The sequence below is a fragment of the Leptonychotes weddellii genome, chromosome 5, assembly GCF_054177405.1.
Source record: "Leptonychotes weddellii isolate Sample4059 chromosome 5, ASM5417740v2, whole genome shotgun sequence".
NCBI lineage: Eukaryota > Metazoa > Chordata > Mammalia > Carnivora > Phocidae > Leptonychotes > Leptonychotes weddellii.
The window spans coordinates 46385765-46407207 of NC_138373.1; the positions used below are offsets into that span (position 1 = coordinate 46385765).

The window sequence follows — 21443 nt, forward strand, 5'->3', positions numbered from 1 at the left end:
AGAGTTGTTGCTATTCCTTTCTTCGATCTCCTGTTGAGTTTGTAGGTGTTCAGAATGGTTTGATCCCTATCCAGCTGAATTCCTGAGAGGAGATGAAATCCAGGTCTCCTACTCCTCCGCCATCTTGCTCCGCCCCTGGCTTTATTTCAATTATTTCCATATTATTTGAAGAATTTCTATAATTTCTCACACATGCTTAGTTTTCTTTAAAGTAATTGAAACATCATAAATAGCTTCTGTTTAGAATCTTCCACTAAACAGAAAATAAAGTTCTATGAGAAAAATTACTTACTCTTCTCTTTCATTCTGTTAAGTATTTTAATCCAGAAACTGGATAAAACCTTGAATCTTAGTATGAGAGGTGATTTCTGAAGTGAAGGATTCTTGTAATCGATTTTAAAATAGTTTTTTCAAGGATGTTAGGATAGTAATTTCCTGAAATGTCAGTGAGGCTCTTTAATATTCTTTCATTTTAATAGTTCATAGCTTCTCCCTGTCTGACTTGTGTAGCTTTAAAGAACCCTCTCTTACCACAATCACAGATAGAGTAGAAACATGAAAAAAATCTTGTTACGTAAATAATATTGTTATGCTATTACACAAGTAGTAAAACCCCTATTTCTCTGGGGAAATTAACTTTTCTTAAAGAAATATGGAGAAATACATCCATATGTTCATTTCAAAGGCAATTCCTGTATAAAAAGAGGAAAAACTCAGGGTTTTGAGTCCAGGATGTGCCACATGAGTAACCTCAGGCCGATTATTAAATCCCCTGAAATCTCAGTTTCCTTCCTTGTAGAATAAGGATAATAGGCCCTTCCTAGCATTTTCTCTTGTTCCAATAAGATATTGAAATGAAGCATGATTAACCCAGTGGCCTGCCTGGAGAAACACATGATAGTGATTTCAAAAAATATGAGGCTGAACAAGAAAACAAATGCTACCATCCGACTGAATTGTAGGAAATTATTCTATTACTTTAAAACTTTAGAAATTCTCTATCCTTTGTCATACTGGATTCCTTTTATTAGAAATACACAAGTTCCTTCAAAATGTTCTGTATGCCAATACTTAGTAGAAAATCTATCACCGTAGAAATCTATATACATCGTTACGTTTGTGAATATTATATATTCACAGAGAGGGAAAGAGGCTGGCTTTCATCGGGGCAGGTTCTGTCCTCATAAGCAGTTCTGTCCTGATCCCAGGCAAGAAGAGCCCTAGTTCACGGGTCCCTTCCAGCCCTGTGCCGGTCCTGCCCTTCTCCTGGGTGAGGTGTCTGCAAGGGTCAAGGACACAGGGCCAAGGAGATGCTCCCACCCAGTGCATGTGCCCTCCACTTTGACCCCAGAGATCCTCCGCATCCCACCACCTTGAAAGGAATCTGAGAATCCAAAATTCAAACCTGGTAGGAGTTAGAACATATTTCACTTAATACTGTGTTGTCTCGATTTATTACTTTATACAAAAGAATCGTTTCTTCATAGAATATCAAGCAATTATCTACTGGGACATATTGTCATTATAACTAGCTCAGAGTTTATTGGATAATCACCTAAGTTTTCCATCTGTAAATGGAGGGCTGGCTAGAACACTGGTTCTCAGATTTGGCTGATTTTCAGAATTGCTGAGGACTTTTAAAAATATACATGGTTCCCAGGTTCCACCGGCCTAGCAATGGTGTTTGAGTAAGAGCTGGGAATGTACGTGCTTTGTATATTACAGGCGGGAGCTTGGTGATCAGTTGGCTCTCACCACCACTCCACTAAACAGACTTTAGGGTTATTCTGTTTATTTATTCTCCACTTCAAAGATTCTTTTCCAATATATATGGAGATCAGGGGCCATGTGTTCATTGGGAGACACTTTGTCTACTTGGTATCTCTTAAGATCTGTGCTTTGCCGGGTTTGAACACACACTAATAGAGAGAGGCAGCCGTGAGGTCCACTGCCTTGATTTTCAGTCTCTGCTTTTATTAGGTACCGAGTTTGAATGACAGTCAAGAAGAAAAAGAGCAGATAGATAGACCTCTGAAAGGTAAGAGAGGCCAGACTAATAAATGGCCAGAGGCTGTGTGATAGGAGCCCAAGGAACATTAGGTGGGTTTCTGGATTATCAGAAATTCCATTAAGTAACTGGCATTTTCTCTATTCAAAGTGTTTGTGGTTGACGAAGATTAAAAAAAAGATCTTTCCAATATATACGGTGTGTTTTCTGGAGACAACAGCAGTGAATGGTATTCCAAATCTGGAGATGTAGGAAAACTCTGAAGAACAAAACCTCAGATAATGACAGATAATGTTTTCTTTCTCACAGTCCCCTTTTCTTTTAGAGGGAAAAAAAGTATCAGCGAAAAGAGTCATGAACTTGACATTTCGCAAGACTCTAGTCTTTCCATCACTACCTATTAAGAGTTCCTGAATTAGCCTCAGTCCCCAAAGATATCTAGACATTTACACTATGGTCAAATTGACTTCTTATGCTTGTTCGTGACGAAAGAGAAACATGCATATGAACTTTTCACTTGGGAAATTAAAAGTGGAGCGGAGTAAAGTGAATTTCGTGTTTAAAGTTACGCCATTTGTAGGAGAGATGGGGTAAGGCATCAAGCATGGTTTATAAGGAACTCTTTCACATTGCTCACTTTAAATATCCCTGCAAAACAAAAAACTCTTATTTCCTTTTTTTCAGAGCTGGATCTCGACACTTGCAAACTGCTTCTTAGTTCCTTTAGCTTCACACTGTTGAACTTGGTACCAAAGCCCCTCATCATGTTCCCCAGTGGACCCTCATTGACCCATCTCCCCTGACCCCCACCCACCTGAGGACTCTTATGTCCCAACACAGCACACCTCACTCTTTTATGTCTGTGCAAATGCTGTTCCTTCCCTCTGGTATGCTCTTTTCCTTGTCTTCCCCTTCCCAAACTTGCCAACACCCAGAGTACATGTTGGCTCCTGGAACTGTCTTATCAAGCAAAACTTCTCCGTGTTTATTCATCATCAAACCATCATCTAACCATGTTAGACTTCCAAATGCGACATCCACCACCAGCCCCATTCCTCACTCCCCCAAGAAAAGAGAGAGAGAGAGAAAAAAAAACAGAAAAGAGGAAAAGCCACCAGATGGTTCTTTTAACTCCTCCTCCTTACTGCAAGATCCTCGAACTGCCAGTCTTCATTCCCTCAAGTAGAGCTTGCCACTCCCTAACGCTCCTGAAATCTAGCAGCACACATCCACGCAGGGCCTTCGGCTGCCTTCTGCTTTTGCATCAGGAGACTGGGAAATAATCCTGACTCAGGCTTGTGTGTGCTTTTCAGGAGGCACACGCTTTGCTCCTTCCTCCACACACGCCCTTATTCTTTCTGTTTCTTTGCCCCTCAAATGTTCTTGGCACCCTTTCCCTGAGATAAATCATTCTGCCAGGTTCTCTGCCTGCAGAGTGGGTTACACAGGGCTGGCTGTTCCCCAGCCTCGGGTGAGGAACGCCAGTGCTGTGGACCCAACACTGTGACTTGAGACTGGGCTTAAGGACAGTGGCCTCCAAACTGTGTACATGTATGTATGTGTGTGCATGTTTGTATGTGTGCATGCGTGCGTGTATGTATTTCTGTCCTTACCACCCTACCTGTCCCTACTGTTGCATTATTAGTTTCTTCCTCATTTTTAAAAAAATTAAATTGTATTTATTTGTTCTTCCCTGGGGAAGCACATGGTATACTATTCATAGGGTACAAAAGGGCAGATAGTGGGCACCTGGGTGGCTCAGTCAGTTAAGTGTCTGCCTTCGGCTCAGATCATGATTCCAGGGTCCTGGGATTGAGCCCTGCTTGGGGCTCCCTGCTCAGCGGGGAGTCTCCTTCTCCCTCTGCCTCTCCCCCTGCTTGTGCGCGCACTCTCTCTCTCAAATAAATAATCCCCCCCCAAAAAAGAGGGCAGACAGTTTCTTCCTGATTTTAACCTAACTTAAAAAAAAAACCAAAACCCAAAACTCTAAAGAGGCCAAAGATTGAGGAAGAAGAAATACACTAGCATCTTCGGGAATAACTTTCTGAGAGGCAGGACTTCCCATTGTATCTGAAAGTTTATTAATAGTCTTCTAGGGAAGAAGCCTTTCACTTCACTTCTGCGTTGTTTACTGCACTAGTTTCCTGTCTCCTTCCCTTTTCCCCGTTTTGTTGTTTTCTTTCCCTCTTCATTTTTTTAGTAGCAGAACCCTTTTAAAACATAAATTCTTATATAGAACCCCCAAACATAAACAGGTCAGAAGTGTCGCATTTTATCAGAGTGAATTTCTAAGTTTAATTTTATAAAAGCGTCATTACGAATCCTGTCAACGAGGACATAAGCGAACACATTGGCCCTCTCTGCTGTGGGTTCACATCTGGTATGTGTTGCACTTGGGCCTGTGCAGTTAGTTGTGTTTCACTGCAGTTTCTAAAATATTTATTGAGAACCTGGAGGCTCCGGGGGAAACCAGATTGAAAAGCACTGGCCAAAAGTGACCTCAGTGAAGTCTAGCCATTGCACTAATATGCTCTGATGCTTAGAGGAAAAATCTCTCTATGCCTGGTTCTAAAAAAAAAAAAAAGCAGAATCACCTCAGATGCCCCCGGTGGCCTGAGGATGACCTGAACCTGGCCCAGGCCTCCCCGCTCCGTGGCTCACACACCGTGGCCACCAAGTGGACACATCAGCTGCTCTGCTCGGGCATGGGAGTGTGGCCACTGCTATTCTCCCCTTTCTGGCTACCTTTGTGTCATCGGTGGGGACGATCCACGTGGCTGGATTTCTCCCATCCCCTCATCCTTCGTGGTGCAGTTGCTTTCCTTAATTCCCTTGCCAAACGCGGGAATAGACAGCTGGGTGATCTGGCAATTGTTTTATTCACAATCGTCAATTATATTATCATTCCTGAGAATTTGCACATAGCCCTGGAGCTCACCCTGGGAAATTTCTTAAGAACTGACATCCCTTGGGTTATTATAATCTTTTATGAGTAGGACATAATAAAACTATAAATTCTGAACTGCCTCAGCATTTAATATCCATCTCCCATAAAACTGTAAGCTGGAAAGGTGATGTGAATATCACACACCTTTTAAAATATCATCAACAAAACAAAACATGCCGTTCTTTCTAATCATGACTCCAATCTCAGTTATGAAGAGATGGCTCTTGCTTTATGGAGAAAGAATACAGAGTTGCCCTTACTACACACACCCACAGAGATGATCTCTGTGTTTTTAAAATGCATATATTGGGGCACCTGGGTGGCTCAGTCTGTTGAGCATCTGACTCTTGGTTTTGGCTCAGATCATGATCTCATGGGTCATAGGATCAAGCTCCACGTGGGGCTCTGTGCTCAGCGGGGAGTCTGCTTCAAAATTCTCTCTCTCTGCCCTTTCCCCCACTTGCATGCACGCTCTCTCTAAAATAACATAAAATAAATCTAAAAAATTAAGGAATAAAACAAAATGCATATATTATACCCAACCAACCACAAACACCCTTATGAATTCCCAACATGTGAGTACTTGAAAAAAAGTGGTGTTTTCTATTTGAACGCACCTGATTTTGTGACGCCAGGGTCTGATATGAACAGATTATGTGACAGCATTAATTACTGATGTGAAAAAAACTAAAGAATGCTCGATTCTGCACTATTATCTTTGAATGTGGGTACTTTCCTAGAACAGCGAAGAACACTTTACAGTGCACGTTCAACCCTCCAAAGTCTGAAAGTGGATATTAGACGGTTGTCCAAGACAGACAACCTTTTCTATTTTGCTTCTTACTCTTTCCCACCCCATCTTTTTCTTTTACCATTTGCTTCTCACTGTATAAACAAATGGCACGGTATGCTAGCAGGCTTAGTGCGATGCTCACCTGGCCCCAGATGCTTCATTATCTGGAGTGGGTGTAGGCCACTGTCCCATGGGTTGCACCCTTGGGTCCCTGTGTCAGCAAGAAGGCTGTGCCTGTGCCAGGCCCGTGCCATGGAACCTGCCAGGGAGGGCACCTTTTGGCTTGGCATGGTCTTGGGTTCAAGTGGTGAAACCCGGGATCCTCACTCTGGGGATCAGCGTGGGGAAAGCATGCGGCTTTCGTGGTAGGAAAGAAAAAAGGAAATGATGTTTTTTTCCCAAGATACCAACGCATTGTTTTGGTCCCCTTTTCTTTTTGCTCACTCAAATCCAAGGGTTCAGAGCTGGATGCATCTAAGATGCCTCTTGAATTCCAGCCCAGAGTCTTCCATCTGGGGCACAGATTGTGTGTCATGAAGCTTCGGAGAGCAGTCCAGGCAAGTGGAGCTTGCTTTTATGTCAGCAGTATTTCATATGGGCATGGCTTCTAAATTTGCATTATCATTATCTGCAGTGACCTTGGAACACCTTGGCATGCTGTATTTTGATATCAGCAGAGCTAGTAAATCAAAGTTACAAGGCCTCCTCTCTGTCCTGAGACAGGCAAGCCCCTTGATATCCTCCAAGACTCCAGGCATCTATTCTCATGTTGAAACATCCAGAAAATATATATTTCCCTTTGACAAAAGGTCCCCAAAAAATCAGGAGAAAGAAATGACAACATTCCCTTAAATGTCTTAGTGTTGCAAGGCCTGACTGAGAATCATCAGAAGCTAATGTTAACGGTTAACCAGGTGACATTTTCTTCTATTTCATACTCTTTTCCCAAGAGGACTACTAATGTGTTGGCCAAGTAGACTTGAACCTTTATCCTCAGGACACCTTACCTTTAAATCAGACCTATTGTGAAGTAAATGTATTCAGGCAAGAAAATTTGAAATGAACACTAAGACTGTGGCATTACCAACTCCCAAATATCTCATGGGCAATTCTTGTGCAGCACACCAAGGTTTTTGTTGTTAATTCGGTAATTTGCCACTAGTTCTCAAACTTTGCATCCGACTCCTTTAGGAGGCTTACAAAATCCTAATCCACATCCCAGGCCAATCATATCCTAATCTCCAGGGGTGGACCTGGGGGTCAGTATGTTTTCAAACTCCTCAGGTAATTCGAACATGCAGCCGATTTTGAGACCCAACGTAACTTCTCCTGGGTGGTAATAGGAGTAGGAAAGAAGCATAAGGTCAATCCTTTCAAACTTTTTTTTTTTTTCATTCAGGTATCCGGCTTTTGAGTGCCTTTGGTGTGTAAGACTTTAGGAAGGCCAGAATTAGCTGTTCATTCATTTATTCGTTCTTCAGAACATTCATGGAATGCTGGGATATGCCAAGCTCTGGGCTTTGCACACTGATTTTGGACCTAACTTTTTTCTCTTTTGTACTAAAGACCACCAGGCTTCAGCTGGGTCTTCTGGAGCTATTGTAGACAGGAGCAAATTAGTTGGCCATTTCTCTGCCGGTCCATGGCATTGTAGAGGCTGGCTGTGGGAGCAGAGAGAGGTCTTTTCCATGTAAGTGGCTTCCTATCTTAAGGAATTCTATTCCATGTCTAACGACAAGCTTACTGATGCAGAAGAGCCTGTTAAAGCGTGCGTTGTCATCCACGCTTCCATGCAGCAAACACTATCCTAGAGAACCCTATGGGTTAGGGTCAAGCTTTGGGGGCCCCTATATACTTCAGTACACTCTGCCTCATAGTAATTTTAAATTCATTGATTATTAGAGAGGACCTCAGAGAGGATCCTGTTTGACAAGTTAATTTCTAGATGAGAAAACTGAGACCCTGGGAAGTGACATGACCAGCGTTCCATCCCCTAGAGACAGAGCCAGCCAAGTTGGTGCCCCTCCCAGGCTACCAATACAGACTCCTGCCCTGCCTCCCTAGGGCTGCCAGGGAATGCTGGCCAGGCCCCCCCACCCCGTGTGTTCTACAGTGCGCTAAGGACGCCTGAGATGCTTTTTTTTGAAAACATCGTCAGCTGCGCACAAGGGTTTTAATTGTTGTTTGTTTGTTTTTAAGAATTCAAAGCAAAACGTATTTCACAATGAGAGACTTATCACATGTGGTACTTACTCCTTAACAACAACAACAAAACTGCCTTGCATTCTTAAGATGTAGTTGATTTACTTACCAGGCTTTGCTCCTTAGTCTCCCATTGATTACAGCTCCATCTGCTGGCGGCAAACGGAGATGATTTGAAGCTTTGGATTTTGAATTCCGGTCTTTCCCAAGGTGGCCTATATTCTTTTCTTTTTCTTTCTTTCTTTCTTTCTTTCTTTCTTTCTTTCTTTCTTTCTTTCTTTCTTTCTTTCTTTCTTTCTTTTTCTTTCTTTCTTTCTTTCTTTTTCTTTCTTTCTTTCTTCTTTTCTTCTTTTCTTTCATTTATTTTATTTTGGAGAGAGAGACAGAGAGAGCACACGAGTGGGGGGAGGAGCAGAGGGAGAGAATCCCAGGTAGACTCTGCACTGAATGTGGAGCCCGATGCTGGGCTCGATCCCAGGACCCCAATCATGACCTGAGTCAAAACCGAGAGTCCACCACTCAGCCGACTGAGCCATCCAGGTGCCCCAACCTATATTCTTAATAGACAAGATCTCTCTCTATATGTAGTGTGATATATACATGTGTATACATAGCATATTTTACCTCTACACAGGTGTGTGTTTCTGTAGCTAATGAGACCATATATTTTAATGTTCATTTAACAGATGAGGAAATCAAGTCAGAAAGTATTTAATGACCTGTCTAAAATCCTGCAGTTAGATGGTCGGAACTGAGACCCAACCCAATCTCCTGATTTCTTGAGCAGTTAGACTAATTAGTATCTATTTCTTTGTGTCCAGCGTTATGGATATATTTTGGTGAACCAGATGTTAATGATTTTGATCAAGAACTTTTAAAAAAGCACCTCTTTGTAAAAATCTGGCAGTAGAACAGTCTGGCAACCCTTTCTCTACTTGGGCTCAGTGAGAGAATCGAGCCCTAATGCTCTAAGGCATTTGTTGTATATACTGAATTAACTTTCTCTCCTATGCGACTAGAATGGTACCTTCCCTGGGAGAACTGAGAAAATAGTCCCTCGAGTCATTTTTCTCTGTTTTTTGGCTCAGATGAAGAATCCCAGTTCAGAAAAACTGCAAGGTGAAAATCCTCTCCCACCCTAGCACACTTTCTGAGGTATTAGTAGCTGGTTTGATATGTATCCTTCTAGACTTTTTTTCTCTGCATATAAAACCATCTAAATATGTACACACATGTACATGCAAACAGATGGATGCAATGTAGTACAACAACAAAGTGATAAAAGAACAGGGCTGGCCCAGAAGGGAGAGGATCCATCCTGCAAGAGATGAGGAATAGCAAAGGGTTCTCAGTGGATGATCTAGAACAAGTCTCAGAGGATGCATAGTTTGGTGAGAAGATACGAGAGGGATGAGCACACCTAGGTGGCCAGAGAAGAAGGTGTACACAGGTGTGTGAGAGCTGTCCAGGGGCCAGTAACGTTTTGGTGTGGGGCAATGGTGGAAAATGGGAGGGGCAGGTAAGGACCAAGCAACAGGGACCTTGTAAGTCGTGTCAAGTCATGTGGGTTTTATCCTGGACTATGAGGAGCTATGGAAGGATTTCAAGCCAAAAAGTTTAATCACTTCTGTTTTGTGGAGTGATGGCTCAGGAGACAGCATGAAGAATGGTGAGAGAGTAAGAGCAAGGGAGGGAGGGAGAACAATTAAGTGGTTATAAACTGGGAGTGATCATCTATAAAGTAAGAATAATAATGCCTACTTCATGGAGTTGTTGTGAGAATGAAGCGAAGGAACATCTGTGAATGTGCCTGTTAAGTTATAAAAAGGAAAGGTATTATCTTTTAATACCATCTGGCAAATATTTCAACTCTACCACTTTCCCTTGTGACTGACAGTATCCTAATTTTCTCAGCATTATTTCCTGTACTGCTTATAACTGGACGGGGGGGGGGGAGATAGTCTGACCCAGGAAAGGAGGAAATGGTTTGCTTTATTTCCAAAAAGCCTAGTGTTTACTTAGACAAACAAGAGTGTTTGGCAAGATATCAGAATATTCTTCAAATGTTTTGGAGGCAATTTGCCATGCCAGAGAACCATAGCATCTTTTTTGTGAACAACAATTAAATTTTCCAGACCGTTTAGAAAAACGTTGTGGTGGTTAGGGAAAGACCTAGTCCTTTACGATCTTTGAAAAAGGGGCTTGCCTTTCACCTGAGAAGCGCCTTCTCCTGACTGGACAATTAACGCGGAAGTGGTGAGAGAGGAGGGCCGGAAGTCAGTCACAGCTCATTGACGTAACTTCCGTTTTGAGCCTCTGCGCGGAGATCTGGTCCTCCCATCTTCCCCTCTATCGTCATTAGTAATCACCTTGTCTCCGGTCCTCCCATCCTCCCCTCTATCGTCATTAATAATCACCTTGTCTCCTGTCCATCTCTTATCCTCTAGTGGCCCCTTTAATCTAAGTAGATAAGTGGCCATTTCCAATGACCACACAAAGGAAAGGTGTTTTGTTGCCTTCTCCTTCTTCTCTTAGTTCTCACAATACTCATAATTGCTGCCACAATCTCCCCTCCTCCAGATCAATGAGCCATGACAGTGAAATATGCTGAACTTTCCTTTCTCTCCTCTTCTGTGTTTTTCTAACATTCCTCGTTTTACAAGGAGCTCAAAATTCGGGGATCCTTGAACTGTGGAGAATTAACTGGAGGGAGAAGTGGCGTGGCTGTTTCAAAGAGGCATGTGTATTCAATAGAGTGCCTGTTCTCTGGGTCCTGATGTTCCCTCCAGGTTGGGGGTTTTGGAACGGGGCCTACTTGTGCATTTGGTATGATTTGTTGCATGAATTAACTTTAAAATGTTTTCCTGGCTCTTTCTGGGGATTTCTTGCTTGGCTGTCAGTTACCATGCACGCTGTGTCTGCATCAATGCCCATATATGCTGTGTTCCCATTCAGCTTCTCTCTCTCTCTCCCCGCCCCCTCCCCCCGCCCCCCCAGCCTGGGCCCACTTCCCTCTATCCAGCTCATCTGTCTTTTATTGGGGATTATGGAGACTTCAGCATAGATTGTCATGTAAACCATCTACCTTCTGTACATAGATGTATCAGCTAATGTTTACTTTGGTCCTGGTAGATGCTAAGTGATTAAAATTAAGTGAGGTTATTTTCATCACCTAAAGTTGTTTTTAGTGATATTGTTCCTTTGAAATATGAGCATTTTAGAAAGGTTTGTTGTTTGGGGACGAACATTCCTTATGTATGAAGGTCCTCTTGGCCGTATTTTAGAAAGACTGAATGCTGAACTACGGAATTTAGCTATATAAGCTATGCAAGGTTAATGGCACCTTGGTTTTTCCATTTGCTTGTAGCTGACATCCTTGCCTCTTCTCTCTGTCCATTTTATTCTTCCTTTTGATGACACTGGCAGATCTGGGCTGATGAAAGGCCCCCCTTTTTAAAAAAAATATTTATTTATTTGAGAGAAAGAGAGAGAAAACAGGAGCACGCGAGCCAGGGGAGGGGCAGAAGGAGAGAATCTTTAAGCAGATTCCCCACCAAGTGCAGAGCCCGACAGGCGCTCCATCCCACAACCCATGAGATCATGACCTGAACCAAAACCAAGAGTCAGTCACTCAACGACTGAGCCACCCAGGCGCCCTAGGCCCTTTCTAACTATAATTTCTGGACTCATAACTATTCTTTCTGCTTCTGAATATCTCTTTCTCTCATTCATTTTGACCCACTGGGATTTTATCTGTCATGATATTTACAACCAAGGGTCTTGAGAACTTCCACTAGATTTCAGGATAGTTCAAATCCCCACACTTCCAGACATGGATATTATATCGTTAGTTATGAAATTTAACACCCTGACTTTAGGTGTCATGATTTCATACAAATAATTGAACTTATATGTGCTCTTCCATATTCTCATTATAACTTAGTTAACAGAAAATTATAGTATAAGTGCTTTAACATGGACTTGGGAGTTAGACTCTCAGCAATTCCAATTCCCAGTTGTGTGACCTTGGAATATGTACTTCACGTCTTGGAGTCTTAGTTTTCCCCTTTTACAAATGCGGGGAACGATAGACTGAACTGAGTTTTTCCATTTTACTTTCTCCTGTGTAGGGAAAACCCCAGTTCTTTCCTATTGTGTGTTTCTTCCCTATGCATCTTCCTTTTTTACTTACACAGAACACTGTAGAAGTTCACTTCTGGCCACTGAATGTGTGTGGGTTTCCCCTCCATCAAGTAATTCTTGGAGACCATCTGGGTGTCCTACAATTTAACTCAGTTCTAACTCTGTCTTCCCAGAGGTAGAGTCAGATCCCACAAGTTAAGGGCTTGGTCCTGCAGGACTGCCCCCAACACACAAACAGTTGCCAGTTGCAAGCCCAGGTTGTCATTTGTGTTTCTGAGCAACAGGCCTGAGAGTGGAGGTTCCAATGACCCCTCCCTTGGTTCAATTAATTTGCTAGAGTGGCTCACAGAACTCAGGGTAACACTGTGTTTACCAGTTTATTAAAGGATATGGTAAAGGATACAGATGAACAGCCAGATGAAGAGATACATAGGGTGAGGTCTTGGAGTGTCCCAAGCATAGAACCTTCTGTCTCCATGAATTTAGGGTGTGTCACCCTCCCTATATGGATGTGTTTGCCCCCCTGGAGGCTCTCTGAGCCCTGTACTTTTGAGATATCATGGAAGTTTCATCATGGAGTTATGATGGATCATTAACTCTGTTTTCAGCCCTTCTCCCCTCTCCAGAGAAGTAAGGGACAGGGTGAAGATTCCAATCATGAGTTGGTTTTTCCAGCCCTCACCAAGGAGCCATCCAGGAACCCACTCAGATAGTTTCATTAGAACAAAAGATACTCCTATCACCCAGAAATTTGAAAGTTTTAGAAGCCCTGTGTCAGGGATGGGGTCAAAGACCAAATATTAGAACAAGAGACACTCCTAGTGTTCTTATCACTTAGGAAATTACAAGGATTTCAGGAGCTCTGTACCAGCAACTAGGGGCAGAGACCAATATATATTTTCTATTATCTCACAGATAGCTGCTTCATAGGATTGGTGTATTAAACAACATAATGAAAAATACTTAGTATGGTCTTGATACATACAGGCATATCTTATTTTTCATGGAGCCCAACACAGGGCTTGAACTCATGACTCTGGGATCAAGAGTGAGATGCTCAATGGACTAAACCACCCAGGTGCCCCAGGGCATACTTCATTTTATTGTACTTTACATTTATTTTGTTTTTGTTTGTTTGTTTTTCATGAACAAAATTAAAGGCTTGTGGCAACCGTGTGTGGAGAAATTCTAACAGTACCATTTTTTCCAACAGCATTTGCTCACTTCGTGTCTCTGTGTCACATTTTGGTAATTCCTGCATTATTTCAATCTCTTTCATTATTATCATATTTGTTACAGTGATCTGCTATCAGTGATCTTTGATGTTACTATTGTAATTGTTTTGGGGCACCACAAATCATGCCTTACAAGATGGCAAACCTCACCCATAACTCTTGTGTGTGTTCTGACGGCCCTGTTCTTGACTTGCCCTTTCCCCACCTCTCTCCTTCTCCTCAGGCCTTCCTATCCCATGAGACACAACAGTATTGAAGTTAGGTCAATTAATAATCATAGAATGGCCCCTAAGTGTTCAAGTGAAAGGAAGACTCACACATCTCTCACTGTAAATCAAAAGCTAGAAATGATTAAACTCAGTCAGGAAGGCATGCCAGAAGCCGAGATAGTCTGAAACCTAGGTCTCTTGGCCCAAACAGGCAAGTTGCAAAGGCGAAGTAAAAGTTCTCGAAGGAAATTAAAGGTGTTACTCCAGTGAGCACACAAATGCTAAGAAAGCAAAAGAGGCTTATTGTTGATGTGGAGAGAGTTTTAATGGTTTAGATAGAAGAATAAGCTGGCCACAACATTCCCTTAAGCCAAAGCCTCATCCAGAGCAAGGTCCTGACTCTCTTCAATTCTGTGAGGGCTGAGAGAGGTGATGAACCTGCAGAAGAAAAGTTTGAAGGTAGTAGAGATCATGTCATGACACTTAAGGAAAGAAGCTGTCTTCACAACATCAAAGCACAAGGCAAAGCACCAAGTGCAGATGTAGAAGCTGCAGCAAGTTCTCCAGGAGATCCCACCGAGATAATTAATGAAGGTGGCTAACTAAACAACAGATTTTCAGTGTAGATGAAACAGCCTTCTATTGGAAGAAGATGCCATCTAGGACTGTCATAGCTAGAGAGGACAAATCAGTGCCTGGCTTCAAAGCTTCAAAGGACAGACTGACTCTCTTGTTACGGGCCAATGCAGCTCGTGACTTTAGCATGAAGCCAGTGTTCCCTTATCATTCCGAAAATCTAGGGCCTTTAAGCAGTATCCTAAATCTACTCTGTGTTTAGGATACTTAGAAGTATCCTAAATCTAATCTTACAAAGCCTGGATGACAGCACATTTGTTTACAACATGGTGTATTGAATATTTTAATCCTGCTCTTGTGACCTGCCCAAAGGATTCCTTCCAAGATATGACTGCTCATTGACAATGTACCTGGTCACCCAAGAGCTCTGATGGAGATGTTCAATGAGATGAATGGTGTTTTCATGCCTGTTAATATAACATCCATTCAGCAGCCCAGGGATCAAGGAGTCATTTTGACTTTCAAGTCTTATTATTAAGAAAAACATTTTGTAAGTCTATAGCTGCCATTAATAGTGATTCCACTGATGGATTTGGGCAAAGTAAATGGAAAACCTTCTGGAAAGGATTCACTGTTCTAAATGCCATGAAGAACATTTCTGATTCTGGAAAGAGGTCAAAGTATCAACATGAACAGGAGTTTGGAAGAAGTGATTTTAACTCTGTCTTGAATAATTTTGAGGGGCTCAAGACATCAGTGGAGGAAGTCACTGCAGATATGGTGGAAGTAGGAAGAGCACCAGAATTTGAAGTGAAGCCTGAAGATGTGACTGAATCACATCAATCTTATGATAAAATTTTCATGGATGAGGAATTGCTTCTTATGGAAGAGCAAAGAAAACCATTCCTTGAGATGGAATCTAGTCCTAGTGAACATGCTGTGAAGACTGTTGAAATGACAATAAAGGATTTAGAATATTATATGAACCTAGTTGGTAAAGCAACAATAGGGTTTGAGAGGACTGACTCCACTTTTGAAAGAAGTTCTTCCGTGGGTAAAATGCTGTCAAACAGCATCACATGCTACAGAGAAATCATTCATGAAAGGAAGAGTCAATCACAGCAAACTTCAATGTTGTTTTATTTTAAGAAATTACCACAGCTAACCCAGCCTTCAGCAACCACCACCCTGATCAGTCAGCAACCATTAACATCAAGGTGAGACCCTTGACCAGCAAAAAGTTTATGACTTGCTGAAAGCTCAGACGATGGTTAGCATTTTTTTTTTTTTTTTTTTTTTGGCAATCATGTATTCTTTTAAGTAAACTCCAGGCCCAACATGGGACTTGGTCTCATGACCCCAAGATCAAGAGTTGCATGCTCTCCTGACTGAGCCAGCCAGGCACCCCAGCAATAAAGTATTTTTTGTATGTACATTGGTTTTTTAGACATAATGTTATGGCACACTTACTGGACTGCAATATGGTGTAAACTTAACTTTTATATGTACTGGGAAACCAAAAAAATTCATTTGACTCTCTTTGTTGTGATATTCACTTTATTGTGGTGGTCTGGAACCGAACCAGCAATATCTCTGAGGTATGCCTGTAGTTAACACTCAGTAAATGGTACATATAAAACAGCTATGTACGTAGGGCCTAAAGAAAGTGAGAAGATTAGTTCATCCCTAGATTTAGATGTCTCACATCCCAGGAGACTGAGGAAATTGCATTTATCACAAAAGAGTCAGAGCTGAAATGTTTGAGAAAAGAATATAAGAGATGTTGACAAATTTTCCAAACATAAAACAGGTAGGGTATGAGATAGACGTTAGTGGTTGCTAGGAGCCACCATGGGTTTACTAAGAACAAATCCTCCCAAACGTTCCATTTCCCTTTTATATAGTATAATATGGTGTGTAAGACTGAGGAATGCCATTTCAGCAAGGAATCTAATTGTCTCCTTATGGATAAGATGGTAAAATATGGGCTAGATGATAGTCCTGCTGGGTGTACAGCTTGATAGCAGTGAAAGTCAGTTGATTCGTGTCATGGTTATCTTGATGGGGGTCTCTGGTGTAATACCAGAGGCCAGCTCTGACGGGTAATGTTCCCATTTAAGACTTGAGGGATTTGGATCAAGACATATGGGTTGAGAGGCACCTGGGTGGCTCAGTCGGTTAAGTCTCCGACTCTTGATTTCAGCTCAAGTCATGATCTCAGGGTTGTGAGGTCAAGCCCTGTATCGAGCTCTGTGCTGGACGTGGAGTCTGCTTAACATTCTCTCTTTCCTTCTCCCTCTGCCCCTCCCTGCTCGCACATGCGCACTCTCTTGCTCTCAAAAAAAAAAAAAAAAAGACATATGGGATGGATGTGTACCAACAAAATATGTAGATGGCCCAAAGTTGAGAGGGACAGTAAATATAATAGATGGGAGAATAAAAATTCAGAATAGTCTTGATCATCTGAAGCACCGCATGGAACCCCAAAAGATGGAATTTAATTAAGCTAAAGGGAAGACTTGAAGCTCAAAAGCTCAAGACAGAAAAAGAAAGGAGATCTTGTTTAGTAGAAGTTCAGGTAAAACTGATCTGGTTATTTAATTGACCCAGCACTTAATATTCATTCATTCGTTCATTCATTCATTCAACAAATATGTATCAAAAGTACTACCTGCTGTGAACTTTCCTTGGCATTAGGGAGACGGTAGTGAACAAAATAGTTAAAAATCCCCACCTCTGTGGAGCTTATACTCTTTAGGTGCCAACAGTTGAGCAACTGCTTTAAAAAAAAAAATGAACCCAATATTAGGCTTTATTTGCTAAAGTATAACATCACTCATGATGGTTGGTAGTTCACCTCTCTTATTTAATACCCTATTCTTGGTGCTATAATTTATACTGGGATCAATGCTCTCAGTTTTGGACCAATGAGAGCGGCAATAGGATGAGAGTAATATAAAACATGGTGGAGGAGGACTGATCGGCCGGAAGGAGAGAACACTAAGCAGACATTATATCCCTCCAATATTTGCAGGAGTACGAGAAGAGGGTGTCATCTTGTTCTCTGTCGCTCCCAGGTGTCACCACTCATTGCAAGGAGGCTGATTCCTGGTACATATAAGAAAGGCTGGCTGGGAGGTGTCCTTACTGTAGCTGGAAGCCCACCTGTGTGAGCTCCACGAGGGCTAACTAACCTGGTGCTCTTGGGACTCCTGGCGCAGTGCCTGATCTATGGTGGGCACCTGTGGGGGGATGTTCCTCTGATGTTTGTAAAGGCAGGCTAGGTACCCAATGCTAAAGCTTGAAGCTTGGTTTTTGTATATCTTAAGAGTCTGAGGGTGGAATAATGTACCTAAGAACTGCTGTTGGGGGCCAGAATGTTTTCTTCTGTCATGTTCTAACATCCACAAGTTAGTTAAACCACTTTTCTTAAGAGACATTTCAGAGGCCATGTGAGGATTTCCTTGAAATTTCTGCAGTATGCTTATTCAAACGTCACCCATCCAGCACGATGCCCATCATGTTTTGAGGCCTTCACTGTACTTCTGGCTCATCCGGGGTCTTGCTTTTTTCTAAACTTCACAGCAATGCTACAGAGGTTAGCATTTAATTTTTTCCTAACCGCTTTGTGGGTCTCTCTATCTGGGTGATAAGTCTTTTTTTTTTTTTTAAAGATTTTATTTATTTATTTGACAGAGAGAGAGAGAGCGAGAGCAGGAACACAAGCAGGGGGAGTGTGAGAGGGAGAAGCAGGCTTCCCGCCGAGCAGGGAGCCCGATGTGGGACTCGATCCCAGGACCCTGGGATCATGACCTGAGCCGAAGGCAGACGCTTAACGACTGAGCCACCCAGGCGCCCGAGGTGATAAGTCTTTTGAGAGGAAAATCTTATTTTATATTTTTCTCGTATTCTTCCAGAAGCAGAGTAGAAACTCAGTAAATGACAGCTGCTTGACTGCTTGAATTATTAGTTGAGGGGGAGAGTCAGGAGCGATATCATTCCAGCCACTGCAAGGACTCATGTAAGAATGGCAGGTTAAGTAGACTTTAATTTCTCTATCCCTTGCATCCAAAGAAGGGATTATGTTCTTAATTTATTAGAGTCTCCTATTTTGGCTGGGCAAGGGCTTTGCACAGAGTTGATTCTTTGTGTATAGTTGAATCTGTGTTAATGGCTATACTCCAGGGCTCAAACAGCCTTCTTGGCTCAACATCTGAGGGGAGGTGGGACAGCAGGTACAAATCTCTAAGCTCAGTTTAGAGGCTCATTGACTGTGACTTATGTAACCAGGGTGGCCAGATTTAGCACATAAAAATGCAGGCTGCCTAGTCACTTTTGAATGTCAGATAAATAACAGTGCAATATTTGGGGTGTACTTACACTGAAAAAAGTATTTGTTGTTTATCTAGAATTAAACATAACCGGGTGCCCAGCATTTTATCTGGCAACCCTTCATGTAAACCCCACTATTTCATATCCCTCCGTAAGTCTAAGCTTTTCGTGAACCCCCAAATTAACCTCGCTAAAAGAAAATGTGCCCTTGGAAATGACTCTAATTGGAAATTTTTAAAAATTAAAAAACTGGGGAGCGCCTGGGTGGCTCAGTCGTTAAGCGTCTGCCTTCGGCTCAGGTCATGATCCCAGGGTCCTGGGATTGAGCCCCGCATCAGGCTCCCTGCTCCGCAGGAAGCTGCTTCTCCCTCTCACACTCCTCCTGCTTGTGTTCCCTCTCTCGCTGTGTCTCTCTCTGTCAAATAAATAAATAAAATCTTTAAAAAAAAAAATTAAAAAACTGGGACCATCCGTATGCTGTATACTTTTTGTGGTCATAATTCTTTCAGGATATCCAATAATGATCATTCCATAAACGTCTAGGATCTCAGCAGTCCTAACTTAATTTGTCATGGTTTCCTTGGTAGCATAGTTTACTTGGTTCCTATGATATACTATTATTATATTATCTATATAATATTATTATATAAATTATTTATATAATTTGGGTATTATTTTGCTCAGGTAGCAAAGTAACCAGTGGTAACAAGGAAATATTAGGCTGTAGCTCTGCGCACGGGAGCCAGATGAAATGTGAATTTCATGTAATCTGTCATCTCCGCTCCTACAAACACCCGTGTTGACTAATCAGAGCTGTAGAAATCAGAGGAAAACATTGCCGCCCTCTGTTAGGTGTTTTGTTCTCTTCTCTCATCTGCTCGGAGGGAAGATAATATTCTGGTTTGTTCCACCTTATAAACTTCTATTTGAGGGAAAGACAGCTCACACTTAGGAAAATTGCCTCCATTTTTCCCTAAGTAAATAATGATTCTTGCTGTTGAGTAGGGACAGCCTTTAAATATCATTCATTCATTTAGCCCTTATTTATTAAGCAGATGGATGCTAGGTATGAGGGGAAACAAAATAAGTAAGTAGTCCCTGCTTTCGGGGTTGGGGGAATCTGCATATGAAATGCTTGCTTTTGTATGGTTCAGCAGTCGTTTCAGTGAAAGGCTTGTGGTAAGGGTTCATTAGCTCGTACGTAGTGAAATGATTCTTCCCTCAAATGCTTTAAAATAAATAGCAAGCCTTATCTTCTGAGCAAAAGTTACTCTTAATGGGTAGTTCCAGGGGCTGGCATTAGGCTATTTCCCTCTCTCTCGCTTCTGGAGTCAGGACTTTGCTACTTGACTCAGACCAGAAGCCTCAGCATCTCCTGGGAACTTGTTAGAAATGCAGACGCTCCGGCCTGCCCCAGCCCCACAGGACCAAAATGGGCAGGGCAGCCAGAATCCGTGTTGGCTCGCGTGCATACTGAAGCTTGAAAAGCACAGGGTTGACTACCGAATTTCTGCTTTGTGCCTACAGATCATCTAAGGGTCATACTGAACCAGTTCCTGGGCTCTGCCCTCAGGGAGTCAGGATCTGTTTGACCAGGGTGGAGCCTGAGAATTTGCATTTCTTTTTTTAAATTTTATTTTATTATAATAATCACCATACATTACATCATTAGTTTTTGATGTAGTGTTCCTTGATTCATTGTTTGCGTATAACACCGAGTGCTCCATTCAATACGTGCCCTCTTTAATACCCATCACCAGGCTAACCCATCCCCCCACCCCCTCCCCTCTAGAACCCTCTGTTTGTTTGTCAGAGTCCATTTTCTCTCATGGTTCGTCTCCCCCTCCAATATCCCCCCCCTTCATTTTTCCCTTCCTACTATCTTTTTTTTAAAACATATAATGTATTATTTGTTTCAGGGGTACAGGTCTGTGATTCATCAGTCTTACACAATTCACAGTGCTCACCATAACACATACCCTCCCCAGTGTCCATCACCCAGCCACCCCATCAGGAGATGCCTGCCCGTGCTGTGTCTGGGAACCACATTTTGATTGCAGCAGTCTAGTTGGCATGGAGTCCTGGGTTGACCTTTGGTAGTGGTGGTGACTAGAACCCCAATGAGGGGTCAGTCTGGTTTCCCTCTGCCTGGACTGGAGTCATGGACGTGACAGTGAAGCTAATGATGTCTGTTTTTAAAAGTTTCTGTGCCTCACTATACTCACTCTTCTGTTTGTGTGTGCTTTTTTCTCTTTCAGGATCAAGCATGAAAACATTGTCGCCCTGGAGGACATTTACGAAAGCCCAAACCACTTGTACTTGGTCATGCAGCTGTAAGTACCCGCTTTGCCTGAGGGGTGCGGAAGGGGTTGGGGGGCAGTGGGGACCACCGGCCGGTAAAAGAAACTGAGGTAGCGGGCCAGGTGAGCCGTGGGAGCAGGAGCGGGGACCCGGGGAGCTGGGGTGCCCTTCTAGACGGCGGGCCGGATACAGAGTCTGAGGGCCTGGCTGGGTCTGCCCTGCAGGAACTGCACCAGACTGATGATCTCTCGCCCTCATCAAGGAGCCTGCTGCGGCCGTCGCAGGGTGCCTCCATTCGGGGGGTCTCTTTTGCTTTTTCATGTGCGAGGTCCACATGTTGCTTCCTGAAAACACTTCTGTGGGCCCACTGCGAGGGACACTCTGCTCCCGTCTCTAGGAGAAACTCCCACCTTGTCTTCATTTCGAGGGATCCTGGGGGAGGGCAGCAGATGGTAGCTGTGGGCTCTGTCCTTCCATCTACTCTGCTGGCACAGAAACGCACATGGGACTGAACTGGATCTTGTGCCAGGCGTGAGACAAGTCTAGTTGGGGTCAGACCGTGACATTGTCACCCCCTGCAGATGATTTCTGCATTCCAGTAAATGCTGGAAGTTACCAGAAGAGGGAGGAAATAAGAAAGCTGAATATTCAGGTTGAACCTTGACCCGAACATGTAAGACACATGTAAACGTAACAC

The 21443-nt window shown here is 42.7% G+C and overlaps 1 protein-coding gene across 2 annotated transcripts in view; it reads left to right on the forward strand.

Moving 5' to 3' along the window:
* The window catches only part of CAMK1D (calcium/calmodulin dependent protein kinase ID), a 394045-nt gene that overhangs the window by 219864 nt on the left and 152738 nt on the right, over positions 1-21443 (forward strand). For both annotated transcript variants that reach the window (XM_081820587.1, XM_081820588.1), the window contains exon 3: positions 20704-20778. In XM_081820587.1, coding sequence (XP_081676713.1) covers positions 20704-20778 — 75 coding nt within the window. The remainder of the gene's footprint in view (positions 1-20703; positions 20779-21443) is intronic.